General features: G+C 38.3%; 1 protein-coding gene across 4 annotated transcripts in view; it reads right to left on the minus strand.

Moving 5' to 3' along the window:
* Nucleotides 1-911: 911 nt before the first annotated feature.
* Nucleotides 912-26,665, minus strand: part of SNX24 (sorting nexin 24) — a 93,770-nt gene continuing 68,016 nt past the window's right edge. For all 4 annotated transcript variants that reach the window (XM_061346049.1, XM_061346047.1, XM_061346046.1 and 1 more), the window contains 4 exons: nt 8,751-8,845; nt 7,585-7,617; nt 6,740-6,804; nt 912-1,925 (listed from right to left, as the gene is read on the minus strand). In XM_061346049.1, the coding sequence (XP_061202033.1) occupies nt 1,855-1,925; nt 6,740-6,804; nt 7,585-7,617; nt 8,751-8,845 (264 nt within the window). In that variant the 3' untranslated portion in view covers nt 912-1,854. The remainder of the gene's footprint in view (nt 1,926-6,739; nt 6,805-7,584; nt 7,618-8,750; nt 8,846-26,665) is intronic.

The raw sequence follows: 26,665 nt of genomic DNA on the forward strand, positions 1-26,665 counted from the left end.
ACCTTTGTGGTGATGGGTTTCCTGAAGGGTGTTCTGATGCCGAGGTCAGGTATGCAGACTGTGGTGCAGGGGAGAGCGTGAACTGGGACAGCACAGAGCTTGTAGGTATCTACTGGCACCCCTGTTGTAATTGAACAGGAAAACACTGTGGGCAGGGATTTACCTCTGCGTCTTCTGACAGGTCACTTCCAGTTCAAGGGGGTGCTGCTGCTGGTTCACCATTTGCAGCCCTGGGGCCTCTCTGGAGGGTAAATACTGACACTTTTTTTATAGAGACATGAGAAAGGATTATTGTCCTCTTTAAACAAAGCTAGAGGAGAGTCTCTGAATGTGCCTAGTACTACACAATATGGCTCCCATCTTAACCACTGTTAATTTTTATTTCTAGTGCTTCAAGTAAAATTCTCTGGGAAGCAGCACTGAGAAGCAGTGTTGGGCAGTAAGAGTGAGAGAGCCTCAGACTCCCTCAAATAGCTCAGTTTCTGCAGGTAGCTGAAAGCTTTTTTGGTGGCTGATCTGCAGACAATGTAGAGGGTTCTGCTGACTGAACAAGTGCTGTGGTCACAGGCCCACCTTTTCATCACCCCAGCCAGTTTCAAAACCCATGTGCTGCCAGGACCCGACTGCTGTACCTGCCTAGCTTTGCCAGTATGGCTTTTCTGCAATGCTTCCTTTCTCTGAGCCCAGTGACTTACTGGCTTTTAAATTTATGCTGATTTTTTTTCCCCAAAACATGCACTTTCATAAGCCTATCATGCTCACATGGCATGCTGCTGAGAGTCTTAAATGAACAGACAACCAGGCATTTTCTCGTGCTTCATGTGGAGGTATCTGTGAGACCCATCTCTGAGACACAAGCTCAGAGAAATGTCTGAATAGAAATGCAAAGACACACTGAAGCAGTACATTCATCTAGTACTTTATTTTGTAAAGTCCAGTAGCACACATACAAATTTCCAGTTAAATCTGAACAAATATATATATATAATTATACATCTATAATTTTTAGTTTTATTAATTTACTACATCATATTGTTGTTTTAGCTTACCACAGAGCTGTGTGCTCTGTGACTTACAAAATGTTAAGATATGGATTACAGTCTGCAAGTTGATGTGAAGAGTAAACACACACAGATTAGATGTTATAACTGAATGGAGATGTGTAAATGCCATGGAAAATCCCCTCGTACATAAAGTCATTTCAGCTGAAATCTACAAAATTTCCTGAGAGTGAGCTATGTATTTCAAAACACGGAAGCAATGTTTTCCAGTAGGAACTCTCCATACAGCTGCACTGGCTCTTTTCCAACCTGATGCTAAGAAGCAGATTCAAAATAATTTAAGAGAAATTAACTAAATATTGAAAGTTGCTTTCAGTCTCTTCTTAATTTTTTTGTTTTTAGTGCAATTTCTCACACAATCTCTTAAGTGCCAGCACTTTTAATCTATCCAGTGGCAGCAATGGGTAATATGCTGGGAAAAATCCTGTTGTAAAAATGCTTAGTGTAATTTATGATAGAAATTACAGTAATAATTAGTAAAGCTTTCAGTTATTTTCAAAGGTTAGTGTAATTCAGTGTAAGACTTTCAGGTTTTAGTGTTAAATAGAGTATGTCAACATATAAAGGTATAAATAATTTCAGTACTGTTGCTTCCATATCTTTTTTTTTTCTTTTTTGAAGCAGCAATTGTAGTGACACTGATTTTACTTAAAAAATCGAATGCTTGAACCTGAACTGAGGTCGTGCCTTTCCCTTCTGAGCATAATATTCACGTCTCAGATACTTATTCCTGTTAATTCTGTTACACATGACTCGGAGACTTGCTTCAGCTTCTTCTAGCCACACATTACTTCTACCTGGGCAGTAAATGAGGATAAAATATTCCATGTAGAATGCCTTCTATAACTACGTTTGGAAAGTCATCTGAAAAGAAAAAAGAAAGAACTTTGCTTTCTTACCTATGCCAGCACAATATAAATGTTTTTGTGAGACTTAACTAGGTAAGGCCTCATATAATGTGGGTTACCGCACCACTCCACTGTTTATCTGTGCTGGGGATGTGCCATTAGTAATGCTGTTTCAGCATTAAAGCCACTTTAGTGTAGCACTGGGCATTGCATGAATGCGCTGCCAGATTTGTAGCTTATTGATTTAAAGGGATGTTCTAATACCTAATGCTGCTAGGCTCCAGCTCTTTATCTGAATCTTTTCTCACAAGGAAGATGGATTACACTGGCAATTCAATTTCTAACAAAATCTCAATATACTTGAAGAAATTCCAAGATCGCTACTGGGAATACTTCTAAGCTGTTTTTCCATTGTGGTTTACAGAAATGTTTAGACTGAGAAGACTTGAGGATTCCTGTACAGTCAGAGATGATTATATGAGGTAGGAAAATTTCAGCCTGTCTAATCAATATAAAACATCATGTGTTACAAGAAGTCATCCTATTAATATCTGAAGTTAAAGAAAACCCACTATGTTCTTACCACAAATGTAGAGGCAACTGGCACTGAATTTTCATCTTAGATTTAGCAAGAAGGAATTACCAAATAGAACACAGTAATAGTTCCACGCAGGGGAATGTAAGAATGTACATTACTGAAGTGAAACTATTTTTCAAATGCACCAACTCCTGCGTTTGTAATGGAGGGTTCACTTAAATCAGTGGGCATTAAACATTAAAAGTAAGATTTTCTGATCACCTCATATGATTGCTGCTACACTAGGAGATGGACTGGCCTAGAAGAACAGACTGTTTATAGAACCATAGAATCACAGACTGGTACAATTGGAAAGGACCTTAAGATCATCTAGTTCCAACGCTGCTGCCATGGGCAGGGACACCTCACAATAGACCATGTCAGCCAAGGCTCTGTCCAGCTTGGCCTTGAACGCTGCCAGGGATGGAGCATTTATGACTTCTTTGGGCAACCTGTTCTGATACAGAACTTTCCACACTAATCAGATCTTTCCTTCACCTATCAGCCTACAGGCTATTCAAAATGGGGAGATGTAACTTTTATAAAAACCATTAGATACTTGGTAAATTAGGTCACCGAATGTGGGTGGGATGTTTCCCCTTATTCTTTCATCAAAATATTTCTGGAGATAAAAATACTGAGCAAAAAGTAGACTTGGACTTGGTAAGGAAAAAGAAGTCCTTACTAGCTAAGTGTTATCTCATTGGCATTAATACGGTGATTCCAGTGTATTAAAGATGTTACAAACAGATATTTTAGGAAGTGTTAAAAAACTGCAACATCCACTGTGAACAATACGTGAATAATTCTCCCAGCTTCTCATAGTAAGTCATAAATTACTCGTTAATAATTTGAATCCAATAATGATTCCTCAAATCCTGCAAGCTCAGCTATCCCCAGTCACCCTGGCAGAATAACCCTGTGCTGTTGTCATTAATGTTATTAAAAATACACTTGTAAGGGCAATCTGATGCTTTCCTTCCAAATTAAATGCTGCAGTTCCAGAAACAAGTTTTTACTGGTTCTTCTGTAACATACAGAATATATAGGAAAATTAGTATTGATTAAAAAAAAATATGCAACTTTACAGTATCAAAGTTACTGTGAGGCTTTGCTGCTGAAAAAAATTTGATTTCAGTTGACTGTATAAATACACTGAAGCATACATAGTCTTGCAAATCTGTGATACTGACACAGCTTAAAGAACCATCAGCAGTTTTTGAACAAGTGACACTAAATCTGAGATTCCATTTTTTAGCTTCTGTGGCATCATTTTAAATTTGCAGCATTTTATATTTTTAATTAATTTTTCTTCAAAATAGTACATGTTGGGTTTTTTTCCCCACCCCTAAAAATGGAGTGGCCACCTTACACAAAAGGCGATGTGCTCATGCGCTCAGAATCAGTGTGAAAAATCAATGAGGGTTGTAACTGTGAGTCTTATTTTTGCAAAGTTGCCTTGCAACTCAAAAATGCTTAAGTTCAGTCACTAGAATAATAGGAAGATGATAGTTTATGAAGACAAGTATCAGTGCAATGAAGGGGGGAAAAAGTGTTCTCCAAGTATTATCTTGCAGAAAGAACTGTTTATTTCATTAAAAACAAAAAAAACCAAACCAGAAATACACAATCTCCTTTTTTATGGCAAGATGTTAACACAGGCCTTCCTGTATCCAGGGAGGAATAACTCCTGAGCACTTCTGAGCCAAACAACTCTCACAGATCACCTTCAAAGAGTTACACAAAATGAATAATTATTCATTTGGACACTTTTGGTCACAATCTGAACAACCTTGGCTGTTTTTTTACAAATGAATCAGAGTCTATCAAAAAGTCAGAACTGATCTGAGAGACAATTTTAGAAAGCTCGTCTATATTTTCTCTGTGCTGCAAACTGAAAATGAAAGAAGAATTAAAGGCAGTGTGTAAAAGCTGTAAAAACTTTGTTTCTTTCCAACTAGACTTAACTAGTAGTGCCTCTAGACTTAAGAATTTTCTTCCCTTTTAAACTACAACTCACATTCTAATTTGTGTTTTAATTCAAGTTAGAGAGTAACTTGCAAACAAATTTGTTGTTTTAGGGTCTTCAAATACAAAGAATATTCATGTGCCACATGAAATGTAAATACTGTGTCAAGGCCAGAAAATTACTTGGCAAAAGCTGTAGAAGTCTTCTGTTTCAGGTGTCATTAATGAGGCCTATTTAATATTTAAACATGGCAAGCATTAGAAGAGGCCTTTATCTTAATCCAAGTGACGCACTACTTAATGGAGTAGTTACAAAATTCATCGTGAAGTTCCTAATGATTTCAGGAAAAGGGAGCTCAGCCTTAGTCATATATTAGGGAAGGAAGACCATCACAGAACTGCAAAATCCTGAACAGAAGTCTTGCAGCAAAACCTTACGTGTTGGCTGAAAACATTAACTGCTGTCTTCATTTTCAGAGTAACTGACTATAAAATCCATTTTCTTTCTCATAAATGATACAGAATTAAATTATGTTCATAATTTACACATTGCTCTAGAGGAATCCAAGTTTGGAATTAAGAGGAGCATTAAACAGTAAGATTAAAACATGCAACTGTGATCCACTCTAAATACCAGTACAGCTAGCATCTGGATCAACTTTTAGACAGAGGTATTTCTGCAAGTCCTTCTGCACTGTGTTGTCACTTGGGTCAGGAGTGATCTTGTAAAGTCACAATCTCGCCAGGACCAGCCTGTGCTTTGGTGTATCAATTTTCTGATGTATGCTCCAGCCTCAGATGTGCATTCAGTCTAGGTCAAGTCTAAATGACTAAAAACTAAATAACCTTTTAATGTGTCTTTTGATGTGGACCTTGGTCACACAAGATCTCTCCACTGTTTCATTCTAGAACTACAATTTCAAGTTCAGTAAGACTCTATAGGGTCGATACCACTGGGCCACACCACTAGCTAGAGTGGACATTGCCAGTCAGGGAGACTATTTAAACCTCTCAAAATACGTGAGCCTGGCCCCTGGGGTTTTGAAAACTAGCCTGAAAAAAACAACAGAATCACAGAATGACCGCAACTGGAAGAGACCTCCTGAGGTGATCTGCTCCAACCCCCTGCTCAAGTAAGGACACCCAGCGCCAGTTGCCCAGGACCATTTCCAGAGAGCTTTTCAGGATCTCTAAGGATGGAAACTCCACCTCCTCTCTGGTGACCTGTGCCAGGGCTCTGTCACCCTCACAGTGAGGGTGTTTGCACTGGGCACCACTGAAAAGAGCCTGGCTTTGTCTTTCTACACCCTTCCTTCAGGTATTTATATACATCTTGAGAAAATGTGAATGAAGTACACTTTGCTGGCTAAGAAATTTCAAGCAAAGTGTTCTTTCCTAAATTTACTCTTAAAAATTTTATGATGTTCAAGGCAGCTAAAGAACCTCCCTGTTGATTTCAATACAGTATTTTCTAAAATAAAAAAAAAATGCTCTATGAAACAAATAATCTTACTTGGCAGCTCTGGGAGAAAATTCTCCCGTGAAAGTACAATTACGATTTTAATATTAGATTTAGTAGAAATATCAGTTCAAGTTAAATGATAAAACCATGAGGCACACACTATTAAAAATGTTTTTTTTCTTGTTTTACCTGCACACATTTAATTTAAGACAGAGGGTAAGTTCTCTGAATTAATAATGCAAAGAACATTTTATTAAAAGAAGGCAAAAAGAAAAAAGGGTTTATTAAAAGCTCTTTCAGACACTTTTTTGAACCACATATTAAGAGATGAAGGTTAACAAAAATGTCCTGTGACATACATCAAACTATGCATTCCTATTCTCCCTCCCCACTCCCCCAGAAGAGCACTAGAGGTTATAAATGATAAGAAATAGTAATAATCCAAATGGAAATACAAACATGGTCACAGGAGATAGACTGGTGTTTACGGAAAAGCACTTACAAAGGACTGTGCCTCTCTTCAGGCAAAACAGCCCAAAGGGTCAACAAGAAGAAAAAAAGGGCAATGTTCTTTTTCTTTTGACCTGAATTCTCAGTAGATTTGTCTGAGAGAAGAACTGGGGGAGAAAATCCCACCCTTTTATAAATCGCCCACCCCACTTAGTGTTTTAATGGTTTCTTACACAAGAACTATCGTTTTATTGGCAGGTTATTAGATTTTGGACCAGTGTCATCTGACTAGGCTGGTATTAATAATAATGTGATTTATGCAGTGCAGGGTCAGAGCAGTAAAGCACTGTTAACAGATGACAGGTTTCATTACCGTTGGCTTTAGGCAAGACATATGGATCCCTTAGGAACAGCAGCACAGGCTGGTGGGACAGTTTGCTGGAAAGGTCAAGAACAGAGATGTCAGTATCAAGGGACAGTAAACAGAGTATTGTACAAACTAGCTTTGATAAAGTAAGGTGGCTGAGCCATGCAGTAGCCATGGCCAGTGTGCTTCTGCACATCAGTGCTGCCCAGAAAGAGCAGGCTTCATCTCCTGGGAGCAAAGCTCACTGCTCCTCAGCTGCACAGCAGAATTGCCAGTGTGAAGCTGAGGTGAAGGGGCTGTGTTAGGAGGGGCAGCTGGCAGCTGGCTTTGAGACCTCCCTGGTACCTGATATAATGCAGGCTGCAAGATCACCTACAACCACAGCCCTCGGTAGCTCTTCGCAGGGCTGTTTCCCATTCTGGTCACAGTACAGACATCCCCCTCCAGCCCTCTTTCCTCTGCTCTGTACATGCACGTGCCAAGTAGTTCAACCAGGTACATACAATGACCTGTCAAAAAGCATAGTGGAGAACCCAAACCTCTATTTCCTTCTGGCAAATCTTCCTGCTATCTAAAATTAATGGGTAAAAACATTCCCATAAATTATTTCAGAGCTAGCAGTACTCTATTAGGGTTTTGCAAGGAATTTCTCAATATAAGGATGCTCGATTCACGCTACAAATGGATGGATCTACCACAGCTGATGAAACTAGCGATGATTATCAACACATCTAATTTTAATACTATACTACTGCCATTTTGTCAACTGCACCAAACAAATATAGTAAACACCAATAATTTCAAGTAGTTTATTAATCTGGTGTCCTAGAAAGAGTAGGCATCAAGCTTACCTTGATTCTTCAGATTCTGTTTCATCAAAAGAGCTGCAAGTAAAGTGACAGGAAACTTTGGTTAAGCAAAATTAACTCTACACTAAAAAAAAAACCAACCCATACAAATCCTTTAAGAACCATCAAAGGGAGGAATCTGTTAATAGTCAGTAGTTGCATAATGTCATGCGATGGAATAAATGTGGGAGGTCGTATCTTTTTACAATAACCTCTACTTGGAAATGACAGCATCCATTTTACTGAAATAGATTCACAAGCACATCTCTTTGTCTATGAAGCATTGGGGTACAGTCCCACTGAAGGTATTGCCTGAGGTTATTCACTGCAAGTGAAAGTACAAGTCTGTAAGCTTCTGAGTCCCTCTGGAGACTGCCCTGGGCCAGACGCTTCCCAGTGTATAGAGGGCCTCAAAATTACCTGCATTTTTTTCACTTTGCCTCCTCTCCACTGCAGATCCAGAGAGCTTCCCCTGAAGTGGGAAAGAGCCACATAGCTTTCTGGGGAGCAAGTTCTGATGATGCTGCTGGACTATTAACTATGTCAGCCTGCATAGCAAAAGAAATTACTTTCCCTACAAAGCTTACAGCTGCAGATGGTAACAGAGCTTCCAGTTACACTGTTTGGGGTATTTCTGTAGTCATTACATTGATCATACAAAGATTCCCTTCTCCCACCCTGATCAAGAGCCCTTCCCAATGGAAAGGCAATGGGGCCATTTGGGTTGATGTCACCAGAAAGGTGAAAGACCCCGTTTTCAAACACACAGAGGGAGATCATAGAAGGATCATAGAATGAACTTCTATCTTATGCAGTTACTATGACCATTAGACACATGCATAGGCTTTCTATGCAACTTTAGTGAGTGTTTATGAGTATTGTACATTTCAGTAGATACTTCAAGATCTATGAGGAAATCATGTTTTTCCTCATCTAAACTCTCTTTTCTAAGAATATTACATGAAACCTGACTTGTGTCTTTGAACAGTCTGGATTTATTTTACCACCTTTTGGGGATATATAAACATTCTCAACATGAACGTTACGCCCATTTATTTCACAGTGTTAGAGTTGGCAGCAACACCATTTAAAGTCAATGGAATTGCATCAGCACTGAGTGAATATGGGCCTTTTGGCCTCCATGTATTTTTCAGTAAATGAGAGCTTACCCACAGCTTTCTGCTTTTGGCAAGCTAGGTACATGGCGAACATTCAGGAAATCAAGAAATATTTTAGGGAGCTCTTCATTTTCTAAAATGACTGTCTGTAAAAAAATAAAGAAAAAAGGCACAATAGAAACCCAAGATTTTTTAGTATCTTAATTATCACACACTTTTATTCAAGCTACCAAAACATTTCCCATTTGCAACACTTTTCAATTCTTACACCTATTTTGTAGTATTTAGTTTCAGTAGGAAAACCACAGTTCTTAATGAATCACATATAAATACATTCAGTTCATGCTACTACATTGTTTTTCACCTGTCATCACTGGTGCCAAGCTAGATGTCTCTCAAGCAGAGAAGCCTGATTCTGGAACTAAGTTACTGGCACACTCATTTGTGAATAAAATCCTGTTTATTTAAAGCATAAATCAGCTATAACACAGTGCTTTTATGTTCACCTCACAGGAGACTCCCGTCTGCCACACCAGTGGAAAACTGAAGTTTCCACTTGGTGTAATTTTATTAATACATGCCTTGGTAAATGCTAACAAGGGAAAGAAACTCTTTGCTTAGCTTGACAGATGAGCTTACAACATACTCCTATCTGCACTGTGACTCCTAATGACAGAGCTCTGACCAAATGCTGCTGGCTAGGTGTGCCACATTCTTCCGGAGCAGTGACATGAAGACTGGACTCCATTCTCCTTTGTTTTCCATTGATGAGATGATTTACAATTTTCGGTAAATTAATTACAAGTATACTTAAAAATATGTAGCAAATTAATGAGCTTCTCAAGTGCATGTTCATCATGAAACAATGACTCTTAAAGAAAAAAGTAGACCTCTGACAGTTTCAAAGAAGCAGAACAAAAATAATCATTTATTCTTCATTTTCATGGGGCAAACAGAACAGTTCATGAATTCAACCAATGTCTCACCTGAAAGATTAAGCCGTTATTTATTTACTGTTCATACTGCCGCATATTCTGATAATACACTTACTTCACATGCAAGTGAAAGCCTCAAGCTTTTTCCTAAAAACCTTTCCTTCCTTCATAAAGTCCTGATCCAGGGAGGATGTATGCACAGAAGAAACTTCACTAGATTTATAAATCAAACAACTTGTACAAGTAAAGCTATCCACATCCATCCTGATCATTTTCACACCCTGTGTTAGAAGAAACAAACCTAGAGAAGAAACAAGACTGGCAATGGGAATAAACATTACTCTGCTTACATTCAGGAGGTAACTTACTCCTGTGTGTATATTCTTTTACATTATAATTATCACTGGGGAGACACAACAGGATGTAGAGAATAACAAGATTACAAAAAAAAAATAAAATTAGGTTGGAAGAGACATTTAGAAGTTCCTCTAGATTTTACAGTAGGTTTTATAGGGAATGGTTTGGTTATTTGTGTAATGAAAACCCAGTTAAGTGTTAAAATTCAATAAGGTGTGCATAGACTTAAAGAGAGAAACACATTTGAAAACAAAGATACTTGAGAACTGCTTATTTTTTTATGTTACATTTGCAAATCTGAATTCAGAATCTACAGTTCTTCAACAGCTGCAGATGTCACTAACAAGTCTGAAAAAAACCCAAAACCAACAGGAAAAAAGCAGCTTTTGAACTCTCCTGTTCTATATTTCAATGGATGTAACAAACAGGGAGGTCTGAAATGTTGGCAAGTGTTAAGCCTTTCAGTTCACCTCTGTATGAAGATGCTGCATTAAAAAATGCCACTTCATTTGCATTCTGAAAAGTCAGCACTCTGCTGCTGCAGAATTTATCCTGTTCTGCATTCAGGTTATGCACAGAAGGAGGGGTGTAGGTAAGTGCATACTCAGAAGGTGTGTGAATTGCATAACAATGCACGTTGTTTGCTCAAATAAATAATCTTAATATTTATATGCAATGAAGAACTGCAGAAAGTTATATAAAGATGTTTAAGGACATACAGTGCTTACATGCAACCTCATACTTACACCTGCTGACAGCTTCTTCCAAAAGTTGAGCTGCCTGCTGAGGCTGCTCAACAGAACAGTGACTGTCAGGGAAGACAAGGATACATGACTGTATAAAAGGAAAACTCCCAACAGCTCTTATTCGTTTTTACTTCCACTCACTCCAGATTAATATCTTATTCTGTTTCCCTTTTTTTTTTTATATGACATGTATCAAGTCAACCCAAGCGTTGCTAACCCTGCCCTGACCAAATGTATTTCAGAAAAATATGTAAGGAAATAGCATCTGGTTTAGTGTGCTAATCCATATAGTTTGTTAACTGTCAATAACTCTGCTTTGGTGATCAATAAACTTGAAAATGTAGAATTTGCAGAGAAGCAAAGGCAATTTGCACTGTACTCTATCTTGGATGTTGCCTCTGTTGACTGGGAATTCTGTCATTTCCAGAACTTTATGAAGGCAGGAATGACTGCACTGAACAAATGAGGATTTTTCAATGGATGTAATGTCACATGCATTTTAAGCAATTAAAAAATAAATGGACGTACAAGTTAATTATACTGATAAGGGGGAAATTATCTTCCAGCTTAACTTAATTTGCTGTGGTATAAAAAAGGGCCAGTGTATAATCCATTCACTTACTATACATGGTAGAAACCAAAGGAAAAGAGGAAAAAACCTTGGGGGCGACAACAAAAAAACCCCAGCCCTACTGGATCAGGTGTGTCTGTGTAGCTGCATTTCCTACATCTGCTGGTGGCCCAAAGTGGATGTCCAGAGAAAAATATGAGCATGTTCAGCTTCCTATTTAAGTTGTTCAAAAAGAATACTCCTAAATCAGAAATAAATGTTAACATAATCAGCTTAATTTAAGTGGGGCAACCCATAACAGAACTGACTTTTAACGTCTAACTGAAAACTTGTGACATACGTATTTTGCAAACTCGATGATCTTTAAATAATGCCCGATTAGAAAAGGTACCAGAACGTAAAGTCTCTACACTACTGTCAATAATTTATGATGTGATATGCTCAACTGTAGCCTTTGTTCGTTCAAGTGTATGTATGTCATTGGCTTGTAAATATGACTATTACCTGTTCGCTCTGCAATCCGAAACTTAGAAGATAGATATTTTCAAAGAAATAGTCTCACAATTAGCTTGTTTGTAATGTGAATTTCCAATTAATCTGAACTGTATCAAGACCATAGCAATGAGTTTCAATTATGGGCCCCAAAGTGCCAAGTAGACTAAATTAAAAAGAAACCTAAAACCAGCATGTGTATTTCCTTCCTAAAATAAATAAAAACTTCCCAAACTAAAACACCTAACACAACCTCTGGCAAGTGATTGGGAAGTGACTCCAGAAATGCATTTTTCAAACTCATTGAGTTCAGCTAAACTAAGAGTATAGACGCCATATATTCTTAAAATATCGTAAAGGGTGTTTATCTGTTACTGTCACACTTTAACGAACTACTCTATGTTTCAGGAAGAAAAACAAAACAACACACACAAGGGAAAGCCTGGTATTTACATCAGCAGAAATGTCTTTTTCATCAAAAAGGTGCAATTATTATGTAACAGAAATCACAAAAATCCCAATCTTTCCACCTTATCAGTTTTATAAAATCATGTTTCCTAAGGATTTAATTGATTAGATGCACCTGTTCTTACAGTGACATCTGAAATACTTAATTGTTGGTTATCTTTTCTCCTACAGCAAGTAAAATATAGTCACAAAATTGCAAAGGGACTTGTTCTGCCTTAACCTTACCTAGATGCCATCATGCAGTGGAAAACAGTGCTAAAATATCACAGGATAATGCTCTCCAACAAGGGAGACATATAAACAGCATAATGATTTCCCACGAGTTTCCTTTTTAGAAAATTGTCTCTAAAGACAGGGTAAATGGTGACATATCTTCACAGAGGACAGTGCAAAATCGAATACTGGCATTTTAGTTAGGTCCAAACCTACTCATCAGCCAATTATAAGAGTAACTGAACATCCTGCTGAAAACCTGAACAAGACTACTTTGCTAACCTTAGGAGATCATGCCACAGGAATGCATCATTTTCAGGTATTTATTATTTTTTAATTATTATTATTATTAATAATAATAATTATTATTAGTGGTGGTGGTGGTTTTAATGGAAAAAGATTTAAAAATCAATTTCTTGCCATCACCTATCATACTTTCTCAAGGTTACTGAAACAGTTGTTGGAGGGCAACGAATGTGAGAGGGGAGCTGAGTTACGAGGTTTTTATGAGTCCTTACAGACTTTTCCTTTCAATCAGGTTCAGTCTGAAAAGCTGTACTGTTTCGATGAAAAAGTTCATGACAGTTTTTCCTCTCTTCACAGGGAGAGATGCTTCACAATTCCTAATTCAGTGGTGCAGCTAAAATGGGGGAGAAGAAAATCAATACATTCCAGCTACAGTAAGTAGGCTGGAGTGTCAGTCTCCACTGGGACCAAAACCCACATCTTTTAGAACACTTTACAGTCTACATTCTTACACTAACCTGCTTTTTGTGAAGTGCTTTATACAGTCCCATGAAATGATAAAAAAGTTACCAAAAGAACACATTAACTAAAAACCAAGTAGACAAAGGAACCAGACTTCCAAGAGCCAGGTTTCGTTTTCTTAAAGTCATAGCAGATACAATAACGTTTCATATTACCCATTGTGAAGAACTATGAAGAAACCACTTCCTTCTTCAGTAAGGATGTTGTTATAGAATTATTTCTAAATAAGTTGTCACTTAAGCTTTACTAAGGAATTTCCACTTTTCATTATTACTAGAAACATGTTTTTCAAGACAGGAGGTTATCAAGCATGCTTAAAACCCTGTCTAAAGATACAAGAAGCATGCAAACACGCATATAACAATACAGAAGTGATGATCCATGAAAAGTACCAGCTAGCTAACACTCCTAAGCTGCATATCAAAGGGAAGTCAACAGTAAAAAAAGGCACAGAGGGGAATCACACCTGTGAACCTGAAAACTGGAGAATAAAAATTCCTGTACCAACTTTCAGATTCATTATATTTCCATTGAGCTTAAAACTTGCAAGGTATCTCCTGAGTGACAAATCCATCTATCACAGCATCCTCAAAGTACATGGAGGATAAGTGAATTAGATAGAAACGAAGCCACGTTAAGTTGTATGACTGCTGGATCATCACTGAAAATATGCATGCAGAAATTTATGACAGCGTCTATAAGCTATTAACGCTTTAAGCCTTACTTAACCTAAATTTAAAGCACTTTCATAATTTTCACTAAAATTACTACCCACTAAGTTCTAAGGTAGTCAGTACTTCAGTTAGAAAACTAGTTAATTATGCATTTGCAGTTCCAACTAGTATTTAACTACTAAGTGCAGAACAAATTGACTTGAGGCTATGTGTACAAACATAAGCCATTTGATGTGAAGAATACAACACTGACTTTTTTTTGAAAACTGGGAACGTAGCGGGAGCAAACAGTGAATATCTCTGCAGCAAAACAGGAGACTAACCCTTGAAAGATTAGAAACAAAGTGCAACAGACTACAGTTCCTTTGAAAAATAAAAATGAAAGGAAGCAGTCAATACAATTTCCTGAGACACTGCTCAAAGGACTGGAGGTTAGGACAAAGCTCACTGAGAAATGAAGAAATCAACAGAGCAAAAGGAAAAGAAGCAGAAGGGCAGGATGAGCTAATGATATATATATAAAAAAAAAAACATTAGTAGAAACAAGAAAGGCTTTTAAAAATAAGTATTGGGAAGAAGTATTGCAAAGAGTAAACAGATCCCTTAATGACAAAAAGACACCAAAATAAACGTTGATTTTAAAATGGCTTAATTGAAGTGTTTTTTAAAAGTCAATGGACCCCTAAGACAATGGACATATAACAAGTAATTAAGACCCTGTCAATAATGCTACTGGTAACAAACAGGTGCAGGACTACCTTAGACAATAACATACATATATATCAATCAGTAGATCCAGGAAATACACATTCAGGGATGGTAAGGAAATTGGATAGTTATGCTTGGAAAAGTCTCCTCAAAGTACAGGGAAGATTTGAAAAAAGCAAACACATTTACAATACACAGTGTACACAAAAGACAAAGCAGAATAGGTTAACATCTGAGCTAGTGTTTTCTGAAAGCTTAAAGGAACTAAATACAAATACACCGTAAATCCCCTCCAACATTCAGGTTTCAAACTAAAACACCTGGAAAGTCTGGAAACCAGAAATTTTTGTGGCTTCTCACAGTCAGATGCTGCTGTTTTTATATGCTCTTGCATACCAAGGAGGAGGTCAGATGGGATAAAGCAGCAAAAACCTGCAATGGTATCAGATCAGGTAATTAAAGACTACCACAAATACATACTTTAAGGCAAATAAAGCAGGTACTGAAATGTGAGTTTCAGATTTTCCAAATTTGCAAGTGTTTCTTCAGTCCTAAGAATGCTTCTCTAAATACTGGGATTTAGTGCATGTTCGCTACTCTGCTCTTGTGAGACCTCACCTGGAGTATTGTGTGCAGTTCTGGTGTCCTCAACATAAAAAGGACATGGAACTGTTGGAACAAGTCCAGAGAAGGGCCACAAGGATGATCAGGGGACTGGAGCAGCTCCCGCATGAAAACAGGCTGAGAAAGTTGGAGCTGTTCAGCCTGGAGAAGGCTGCGTGAAGACCTCATAGCAGCCTTCCAGTATCTGAAGGGGGCCTGTAAGGATGCTGGGGATGGACTCTTCATTAGGGAGTGCAGTGACAGGACAAGGAGTAATGGGTTAAAACTTAAAACAGGGAAAGTTTAGATTGGATATAAGGAGGAAATTCTTTCCTGTGAGGGTGGTGAGGCACTGGAATGGGTTGCCCAGGCAAGTTGTGAATGCTCCAGTCCTGGCAGTGTTCAAGGCCAGGCTGGACAAAGACTTGGGTGAGATGGTTTAGTGTGAGGTGTCCCTGCCCATGGCAGGGAGGTTTGGAACTTGATGATCTTAAGGTCCTTTCCAACCCTAACTATTCTATGATTCTGTGATCCTTGTCTTCTTAGTATAACTCCTTAGAATTACAGGATCATTTAGGTTGGAAAAGACCTTTAAGATCATCAAGTACGACAATTAACCTAGCACTGCCAAGTCCACCATTAAACTATGTCCCTAAGCACGTCTACACATTCTTCAAATACCTTCAGGGATAGTGACTCCACCAGTTCCCTAGGCAGCCTGTTTCAATGCTTAACACCACGTTCTGTGACAAAATCCTCCTAATGTCAATCTAAACCCCCCCTGCTACAACTTGAGGTCAGTTCTCATCCTATCACTTGGTACTTGGGAGAAGACACCAACACCCACCTCACTACAACTTCTTTTCGATTGTATAGAGTGATAAGGTCCCCCCTGGGCCTCCTCTTCTCCAGAGTAAACACCCTGGTTCCCTCAGCCATTCCTAGTCAGATTTGTGCTCCAGGGCCTTCACCAGCTCTGTTGCCCTTCTCTGGACCCACTCCAGCACCTCAATGTCTCTCTTGTAGTGAGGGGCCCAGAACTGAACAGAGAATTCGAGGTGCAGCCTCACCAGTGCAGTACAAGGGGATGATCACTGCCCTGGCCCTGCTGGCCACACCATTGCCGATACAGGCCAGCATGCTGTTAGCCTTCTTGTGGGCACACGCTGGCTTATGTTCAGCTCAGTCAATCAGCACCTCCAGGTCCTTTTCCACTGAGCAGCTTTCCAGTCACTCTTCCCCAAGCCTGGAGCATTGAATGGGAAGCATAGCAAGCCAGCTACCAAAAACAAAAGGCATTCAGGAGTCCCTTGCCATGACCTTCTCACCATCACGCAGATAGAACTGATGTAGGAGACAAGGGAGGTTGGAAAGGGGTTATTCTTTATTTGCATAGGGTTGTTGTGGCCCAAAGGCAGGACTCGGCACTTTGCCTTTTTGAACCTCACACCACTGGCCACAGCTCATTGATCCAGCCTGTCCAAATCCCTCTGCAGAGCCTTTCTCTCCTTCAGCAGACAAACACTCCTGCCCAAATGGTGTCATGTGCAAACTGACTGAGGGTCATACTCGGTAAAGAGTATGCTTGTCCAAGCCATGAGCAGATGTTTCCTTCCTTTTTTTTTTTTTTCCCCCTTGGTCTCCTCATCAAAGGATTTCTCTAATTGAGGCCATAAACCACAGAGAAGTATATTTGCTTACAGTTACAGTAACAAATCAGCAGGCTCACACATTATCTTGCCTAAGGAAACTCATTGATTAATTCTCTGATTTGCCACTGGTCTATACCATATTATCTACAGCTGCTTTAGAACAGGAAGACTAAAAAAATGTCAAAAATGTTTAAAAAAAAGAAAGTCCCATAAGAGAACTGGGGATTTATAAACTGGTACACCTGCTCCAGGGAAGTTAGAAGTAGTGCGTGGATAAATACATCTGGATAGAAAAGGATCACAGAGCTGCTGTTAAAGGAGGCTCTGTTTCAGAACTTACTGCAATCCCTGACAGGATCAAGAAGCACAGATAAATATGGCCCTGTTGTTTAAGCATACCTTCATTTCCGAAAAGCTTTTGACAAAGACTCCCACCAAAGACTTGGAGGTAAACTGAACAGCCATGATCTTGCAGACATAAGCAGTTACAAGTCCTGAAACAAAGGACAGGAGAACACAGCCCACAGTGTTGCATATTGGAAAACGTAATGATGGGCTTTAGACTGACCATTAGTGATCAGAGAAGTGAGATACCGGGGGCTACGATGTATCCCTCAAAGGACAAGCTTGTTAGCCAGCAGCAACTCAAAAAAAAACAGATCACAAACTTATTAGAAATTATTAGAAAAGGAATCAAGAACCCATTAGAAGTAATTATTACATGTTGTTAATATTATGAAAAAGGAAAGAATTTAGAGATAATGAGACACTTCTTCATGGAACAGGTAGCTGAATCATGGGCCACAGGACATTGCCAATGCTAAAAAGTGTGTTTGTTTAAAGAAGAGACTGCACAGAATGATGGAAGAGGAATTCATTGAACTGAAAATGCATGGAAATGCAGAGTGTATTCAGAAAGAATTATCAAGGCATGTTCTCTCTGTTCTCCCTCATGTACCTGCTTTTGATCACTATCAGATGCAGGCTGTTCTCCCAGAGAAACCTCTGGTCTAATCTGCTCCAAATATTATTTTATGGTATGCCAGGTGAGTCACAGGGTTAACTGTACTAGTCCACAGTAGCAGATGGCTCTCCCAGAAAAGGGAGACGGCCAACTCACTCTCCCTCTCTTCATTTCCCTTGTCCACTGTGCCATTTAGGTGGCTGGGAGAGGCTGCTCCCACCTGCCAGTTCTGATCAGCAAAACTCCATGATGAAAGGTAACTTGTTGGCTTCCATGCACCCAGAGCCCCTCTACCTCCTTCCTCTCCCAGCGGTAGAGAGAGTGGAGATTTGCTGAAGAGACATGGGAGCTCTGTTCTGCTCAGTGGATCCTATGTGAAGGACTGCCAGGGACAGAGGATAGAGCTGGCGGCTGACCCGGTGGTGGTGGCCAACATCCCAACTTGCAGGCAGTGAAGACAAAGGGGTGATGCAGGGATGATAATCCAACGCCTCTTCCCTGCTGTCAACTCCGAGGAGTTCTACTTTAAAAATATTCACATTCTTTAAAGATTTGTAAAGCAAAATAATTTTAGGACAAAACAAAGATAAACAGGAAAGAGTTAAAGGAACACAACAAATATTTTCAGAAAACTTTAAGATGTTACCTGGAACTAGGTACTGTTTTCTTGGTTTACCTGTACTGAATACATATTATCTGAGAGAAAATACATTTCTGAATGTAAAATGGAAGTGAAATGATTGTTATTTCAATTCGCTAGATATTTTATGTAGTCACACTGTGAGAGATATTAATCCATATTTCATAAAAAATGCTGCTTGACACAGAATACAGTTTTGGCTGCAGAATGGCTGCAGTTTTGTATTTGCATGCTTACTTTCTATACATACAAAAATATATATAAAATTTTTTTTTCTCCTTTTATTATGTAATTTTAAAGAGGAGCTTGAAGAAAATTGTCACTTAGTTCTACACAGAGTGCTTGCTATTTTTCCTGCACTGCTGTATTTTCTAACTACTGTATTTACTATGCTTGTAAAAAGCCCCTTATAAGAAGAAAAACTATGAGCAATTAAAGAACTAAGCTGTACTCCATTCTTCAGAGCCAAGTGTGACAATATTACCTCAACAGTCAGAGAAACAGAGGCACAGTTCTGCAGCATGACCAACTTTCTCTTCATCTCCTCAAGCCTCCAGTCTCTGGATAATGTCACAGACTATTCTGTTAAAACACTTACATGGAATTGGATCTTGGATTTTTTGGTTGGATAATGTGGTTTTGGTCAAATAAAGCAGCTTGTGAGAACTGAAAAAGCCCAGAACAATACTGAAACCATTAAGAATAGCCTTGAAATAACATTTTCACTTTTTTTGTTTGAGAAAAAAAAGCATCCCACAGTTCCAGTTTTGCTGGTTTTGCTGGGAACAAGGAAAGAGCTAGGTATGTGATGAAGACTGAGGAAATTCCCTACAAAAACCAAGTTTCTAAGTCTTGCTCTCCCACAAGAAGGTTAATTACATGCAAATGTCTTGTCAAAAATCTAGGAATCATTGAGGGATGACTTCCCCATCTGCACTGTTTCCACAAGGTACTGTAACAAAAATGCTATTCAAGTCTACAATAACTTCTTATTTTGTCTTCCTGATATTTTCTTGTCAGAGGTTTTGACTCACAGTAAACTCTTGAGAAATGATTCGACATTCCCTTTGAAACTAATTAGACTAAGCAGCAGGTACCCACTCCAAAGTCCAAACAAGAGAATGTAGAAAGCACAGGGAATTCGCTGCACCAGGGGTTAGTAAACTCACAGTGCCATTTTTGCAGAGGTAACAAGGGGTAACGTAGCTGACCAAACATGTTTAGATTTATATGGTGAGTTTTCTGGGGGGTTTCTTTTTTAGTTTTGTGTGTTGGTAGCTCTTTCAGCACAAAATCTGGTGTTGAATAAGGACTCCAGGCTATTTTACAGTGTTGGAAGTGTCACTGCAAGGAAACTGGTAAGCTTAATTGTAAAAACTCTGAAGCTTCCATTACATTTTAATCAGCTTAATAAGAAAATACACTCTGCAGTTGCAAGACATTTACTGACTTTTAGCAGCAAAAGTGAGGTAAAAGTCTGTCGTTTTTTTCCTTTTGTTTTGTTTTGTTCCCCCAAATTATTAACATACTAACAACTTACTCTGATATCCTAATTCTGTAGTTAATCAGGCTGTTGTTCACACAGGGACAGAGAAGCATGAAGTAAGTTTTGATCACTAGCAAACTCAGAAATGAAAGAGACTGGGGGGCTGAGGAAAACGAGTCAGTCTTAACAGTACAGATAGATACCACAGGAATAGAACAACAGTATAAATGTCTTTGTTCTAATTTGTGAAAACAACTGGCTTTCTTGTAGAACCACTTAAATAAAATCTGTTTTGAAACATCCACTTTTTCAGATCATATTAAATTACCTTCTGTTTGTAATAATTCTTATGTTTTAAACATTTCCCTAGCACCACAGGAGACCAAGACACAATCAACTTAGAACAATGCAGTAGATGCTGTGCTGACAGCATTAGCTATTGACTCAAAAGCATCAGTTTTCTGAGAAATTCAACAAGGTTTGCTCTCTTTGGAAAACATTCATAAGAAATTTCTACTCTGCACTGAAACCAACACATTAAAAGTCAAAGGTTCAGACAATCTCTTCTTGCCTACTTATGCTACAGAAGCAGCATAAGAAATGGTCAAAATGTAGTGATATCTAACCATATGGATATCAAAAAAGCTTAGAGAGCATTTCATAAATTACACAGGCAATTTCGAATCAATGTCAGAGAACAGAAGCTTGACCAGATGAAGTAGGACATTTTTTAACTGAGACTAATATGTGCGTTTGAATTAAATTCTTGATTAATAACTACTATGCTGGGAGAATGTTTTGTCAGGGGTTATAACTCGTGGATTATTTTCATTAAAAAGGAAGACAATATAAATGACTTGGATGATAACAGGGCAGTCATAACAGAGTAAATTATTTTGCCAAACAACATCAGAGCAGGAAGATGCTCAAGACTGTTCAGAAATCAACAGTAAGCACTTCCACCGGTAACAGCCACTGCAGAACAGTCATGTGGGCAAGGAAGACTTTAATATGTGTTGTCAGAATATTTAACTGGTCCAGTTTTGTCATCAGTAGGCTGAGTTTGTTAATTCTAGTGCTAACACACAGGTGAACCTTGACAGATGCATTACTTCTGTGTTAAACCAGATTGACTGGGGACTGCACCCTGCTTCTTTGTACCACCCACCATACTACTCCTCCAGAAATGAGACTTTCAATTATCTAAAATGTTTTGTCTTAAAACAGTAATTCCTATGCTATTCCTATTTACTGAAACCGTCCTTTATCATGCATGTAATTTTCATTAAAATCTGTCAAATAAAGACCTTGCTCATGCCAAAATTTTACATTAAATACCCTTGCAAATTTTCAGAAAAAGCTCTCTTTGTCCCTCTTCCCACTCACACCCATTACAGGAGAGATCCAACAGCAAATTATTAAATTTTTTACTTATCAGTGAAATGAACTGTTTGCAGAATCAAGCTCAGCATACTGCAGCATGACTTTGTCTTGCTAAGGAGTTGACAGTGTCTAAACAAGCAGGGGGGGGGAAAAAGTATAAATAAAAGATACAGGAGCTAAAAAGTGTGGTGTAGAGTCTCTGATCCTAAATTCTGGATGCTCTTTACAACCTTAAGTACTTGCTTGCTCATGGATTCAACCTACAGTGAGAATGTTACCAGAAGTGCTAGAACCAAAGTAACTCCCTTTCTGTGCAAGTACACAAACCCTGCTTTTTGTTTGTACAGAACTGCTAACAGGAGTTGCAAGTTTTCCCTTTTATTTCTTGCCAAAAACCCCAACCCCAAACAATCCTCAAAATACCTTGTCCTTCCTTTTTCAATCGCGACACCCTGGCAAAAACCTTACCTCTTTCAGAGAAATGAGCATCTCTTGTTACATGCTGCTCTGTAACTATAGGAGCAAATCAATAGCAGCTGAATGCCATCTGCTTCGGGCAGCAGAACAGCACCAAAAGTGTGAGCAATGCATCTTCCCTTATTGAAAGGTTATTTTATGCAAGTAAACAATTCATCGTCTTCTTGCACGCTTGATGCTCATTTACCACTTTTGATCAATAAAATATGCAAAACAACAAAAAAATTGAATCCTAAGAGTAGTTCTGATGCCAGTGTGATAGTTAATCAATATCAGGTCTCTGTTCAGTAAGGCAGGCAGTAGGGTAACTCCTTTATTGTATGAACCCAGGAAAAAGTGTGGAAATGTGTCTTCTTGCCTTTAAAAATACAGTACAAGAAACAAAACTTTATGCTGCAAATTAAAAAAAAAAATATATATATATATATATATATAAACAGGAAGCACTATTTCAACTGTATTTTTTCCCCTCACTGTACAGAGAGTCCTTATGTCAGCCGGCCTGATAATTTGTTGCAAAGAATCTGCTGTTATGGCGGTCTACTATCATTAGCACAGATACCTAGTTAAATTGTAGCCATTACAAGACATACTTTGGACAGCAACATACTCTGTTTCCTTCTGAAGCTGCTCTACGTTATTAAGTCTTGGCTTTCAATGTATTTATGTTTCAGGTGAATTCAGTTTTTCTGTTAAAAAACAACTGCTATGGGAATTTCTTTTGCACAGTGTTTCTTTTAGTCAGACCACAAACTGCCTTATTACATTAAGCCTCCTGACAATTGATTCAAGTAGAATACTCCTCTCCCAACAAAGAAAACGACATCATTTTTACAGGTATTGCAGAACAAAACCTCCAATTCAAACAACTCCCTAAAATAACACTAAATACTTGAAATAACAATTGCTACTCACAAAGGCTGTCTACTGTAGAGAGCCATATATAAAATGTAGAGAGCCATAATAAAAAAACAAACACTGCTCTCTTATTTGAACAGCAATTTTGCAGATTATATCACAAATATAAAGCCACAAATATAGTTCCACACTCTATGTTCTGATCTGCATTTAATACTGCATTTTCTTCATGGTTCCTTCCTGCTTGTACCTAGAAAGAAAAATATTCAGATATGTGGCCCTCACTCACTTTTGGTTATTTGAACTGAAAAAAAAGCTTGGTACACTTCTGTAGAAGACTGTTTTTTGCAGGGCTTCCATTTAAGAGAACTACCAAGTGAAGGGCTTAAAGAAACAAAACAAAAAACCTGTTCTCTAGATTTGCAATGCAGAGACACGTCCCAATGTACTGGTCATGGGCTTCTAGGAAAGATTTATTAAGGTGAAGCCAAGCAGTGCTGAATAAAATATAATTTCATGATCAGATTAGAACCAAACATTAACTTACTCAAGCAGCAATGCTTGTACACAGGAGATACAGAAAATCTCTTGTTCATTGTTCAGTTCTCATAATTCTCAGAAAAACAAGAAAACTGGAAGAACATATTTATAAATCAACCTGCATAGAATTTTAAAGATAATTACTGTTAATTAACAAAGCACATGTTTGCACATATGAAAAAGGTCCTTCTGACCCATCAGTGAAACTTACTAAATGTAAGACAGGTTTGGGTTATGGGTTTATTTAAATATGCAAATTAGAGGCTGGTTTGTAAGCAACAGTTCAATATTTTTCTTTGAAAAAAAAAAAAAAAAAGACCCTGTAAGAGCCCAAACATCTGTAGTTATAACAGGCAGCTGTCCCTTCTGTATAACGAAGCTTGGATCAAGCTCCTTCTGCATGTCTTCTTCAAAAAAGCTTATGAGTTTACATGAACTCCAATATACAGTTTGATCACATTTACAGAAGCCAAAACAATTTTGATCAAATTAATAATACAGAACATAGTAGTGAAAGCACAGTAGCTTTGAGTCAATGACCCAACTAGCAGCAAGGGTATAATTTAAAGTCAGAAATTTCCAGTGCATGCACCGTTAGCCACAGTGAGGCTGTTACTGCTCTAAAGGGAATTGTTTGCCTCTTATTAGATTTTCTACAGCACAGCCATAAGTGATAAATGTACTGCTGTACTCACTGTCAAGTTAATCAATGCTGCCAAAGTTTTGTTGACCTAACAGTAATCCATAAAGTGAGCGGCATTTTCTCTATCCCTATGACATCTCAGTCCTCAGTGGGGATACAAATCTTCCAACAGCTTCTTAAAAAAGATGAAGGAAAAAGAAAAAAACAAAAAAAAAAAAAAAACCCAAAGCAAAGCAAAGCAGAGGGAAAAAAAGATATTTTTGAAATTCTGTCTTTAAATTACCAGACTGAGAATTCCTTGAGTCTCCGAGAAATTGGTTAAAAATGAAGGCCACAAAATGGATTCAGTTTGATGGTTAGAACACTAGCAAATGGATAACTTCAAACAGAAGATAAAGCCTACTGAAAAGAAGATAAAAAACAGTGTCAGGAGTCTTCCAAGGAAAGAGTTGTGAACACTATTTACTTGTGACTATAGATTAGTGCCAAGGTTCAAACGGAGCATGGTGCAGCAATTCTGAAGACAGTAATGTGAAAACAATAATAAGAAATCACCACCAATAAAACTTGTCTATTGCTGCATCTGGCTGTGATTCACAGTCCACGACAGGCATCACCACAGTGAAGAAGAAAAAGTCAGGAGACAACCCCTGGTAGAACAAGCTGCCCTATAAACAAACTGCTGCCATGCTCTCACAAGCAATTATAGACATATGAAATATGAATTGCCATTGATTTTTCTTCCAGAGGTCACTCTACTCCATGTTTTACGCACTCTAGGCATTTATTTGGGTGGCAAACTGACAAGTTTTTACAGAATTAACGGAACAATGTAATACTTGCTCAATCATAGGTACTTCATTATAGTTCTGTTCCTTGACACTTGTCCCTCCCAAAACTCACTAGCAAGGGAGTCCTTGATAAAGGTGAGGAACAATGCAATTCCTTGTGAAAAGAAATCATCCTAACTTGGTCAGCAAATGCTTATTTACTTCTGCTGTGCTGATGGCAGAAAAGCAGCAGCAGTCAGAGGGCTGCATTTATCACAGCATAGTAATTTTGCAATGTTCTGATTTGGCTAAAACTCTCCACATTCTTGCTATTGAAAAGAGGGTGACTTCTCTGGAAAGGAGAAACAAGATTGCAAGTTAGCTGGCTAATAGAAGTAACATAGCTGCCTGGATTTCATAACATGAAAATACCGCAAAAATGTCTAACTGCTCTCTAAAATTTCATGGGTTTAATACTGTTTTTCACACATAGCAATTGCTTGATGTCCCTTACTCAGCAATTAGAGAGCTACTTAATTTTGGCCAGTAAAGTGGACAGAGAATCAAGAATTCCCTAATCATATATTCTGGCATTTTTAGACAGCAGTCTTCCTTAGTTCTGTTATTCTTTTCTGATATCAATATTTAGTCTCTGGGTTTCCCATGCCAGAAGAATTTGCAAAAAGACTGTGTTGCACAGGTATTCTGGCCTGAGAGGGTCTTGTTTACCCTGCAAATACGCCTTGGCATCTGAAACTAACCTTAAATTGTTATTCTTGATGCCTCAGTGCAAGGACAGAACAATACTACAGTGGCACAGACAGCTTAATCAGACTCTAGACTCCATGATAAGCAAATAAAAGAGAGTATCTGAAGGGGGCCTATAAGGATGCTGAGGAAGGACTCATCATTAGAGACTGTGGTGATAGGACAAGGGGTAATGGCTTAAAACAGGGGAAGTTTAGATTGGATATAAGGAGGAAGTTCTTTACTGTGAGGGTGGTGAGGCACTGGAATGGGTTGCCCAAGAAAGTTGTGAATGCTTCATCCCTGGCAGTGTTCAAGGCTGGGCTGGACAGAGCCTTGGGTGACATGGTTTAGTGGGAGGTGTCCCTGCCCATGGCAGAGGGGCTGGAACTAGATGATCTTAAGGTCCTTTCCAACCCTAACTATTCCATGATTCTATGCCACCAGTGCAAGTACACTTGGAGACTGGCACCCTGAAACCAAAGCATATGTGGATATAGTATAAGGGTTCAGAAAGGATCTACAGTTGAACTGAAGTCTACAAAACTCCTTGCATTCTTTGTTGACTGGACACAGAGGTATCCTTCAACACATGATCATTAGAAGACACCATTATGAGTGATATGTAGACTGAATAAACCAGTCAAGGGGACAAAATTAAATTTCAGGGAAAAATCAGCAAAACAAGAAAAGGTGGGCAGATGGGTACCGACATATGAAGTTGAAAGAATCTGCTGTAAATATAAAAAAATATAGATATGATAACATGCTGGTTATAACTGGTAAATATACTACATGGAAAATAATTTAGATTCTGAATACGATTTACTTGTGATGATAGATTAGTGCCCTGTCCATCCACACATTAACAAACCCAGCTCCTCCATCTGCCCAATATGTCAGCATCAGTCAATGGTCAGTGGTGGACTTCCATCTTACTTCTTGGGTGAACATCACCGTTTTGTAAAATTGGGCTAAAATAATTGGTCAATCTCGAGCAATTGGGACTTTTCAACAACAGCCTCCTGCATCATTAGAGCACAAATGCATCACGAAACCTACTAACGTTTATTTCCAATACCACAAAAAGACCTCAATATCCTATGTTAAATTACTCTTACAGAACCTGTCCTCATCATTCCAGCTTTTAAGGTTGGATAATTAATTAAGGTCACATACTTAAACTTACCTGAATTTGATTAACAATAAAAAAATCCACCTGTAAAGCAAGTAAGCACTAGTTCATGGCATATAAATACAATGTTATTACA

This window comes from Neopsephotus bourkii, unplaced genomic scaffold, assembly GCF_033783945.1.
Source record: "Neopsephotus bourkii isolate Nb327-2 ecotype Australia unplaced genomic scaffold, CSIRO-AGI_Nbou_v1 NB_256, whole genome shotgun sequence".
In the NCBI taxonomy this organism is placed as follows: domain Eukaryota; kingdom Metazoa; phylum Chordata; class Aves; order Psittaciformes; family Psittacidae; genus Neopsephotus; species Neopsephotus bourkii.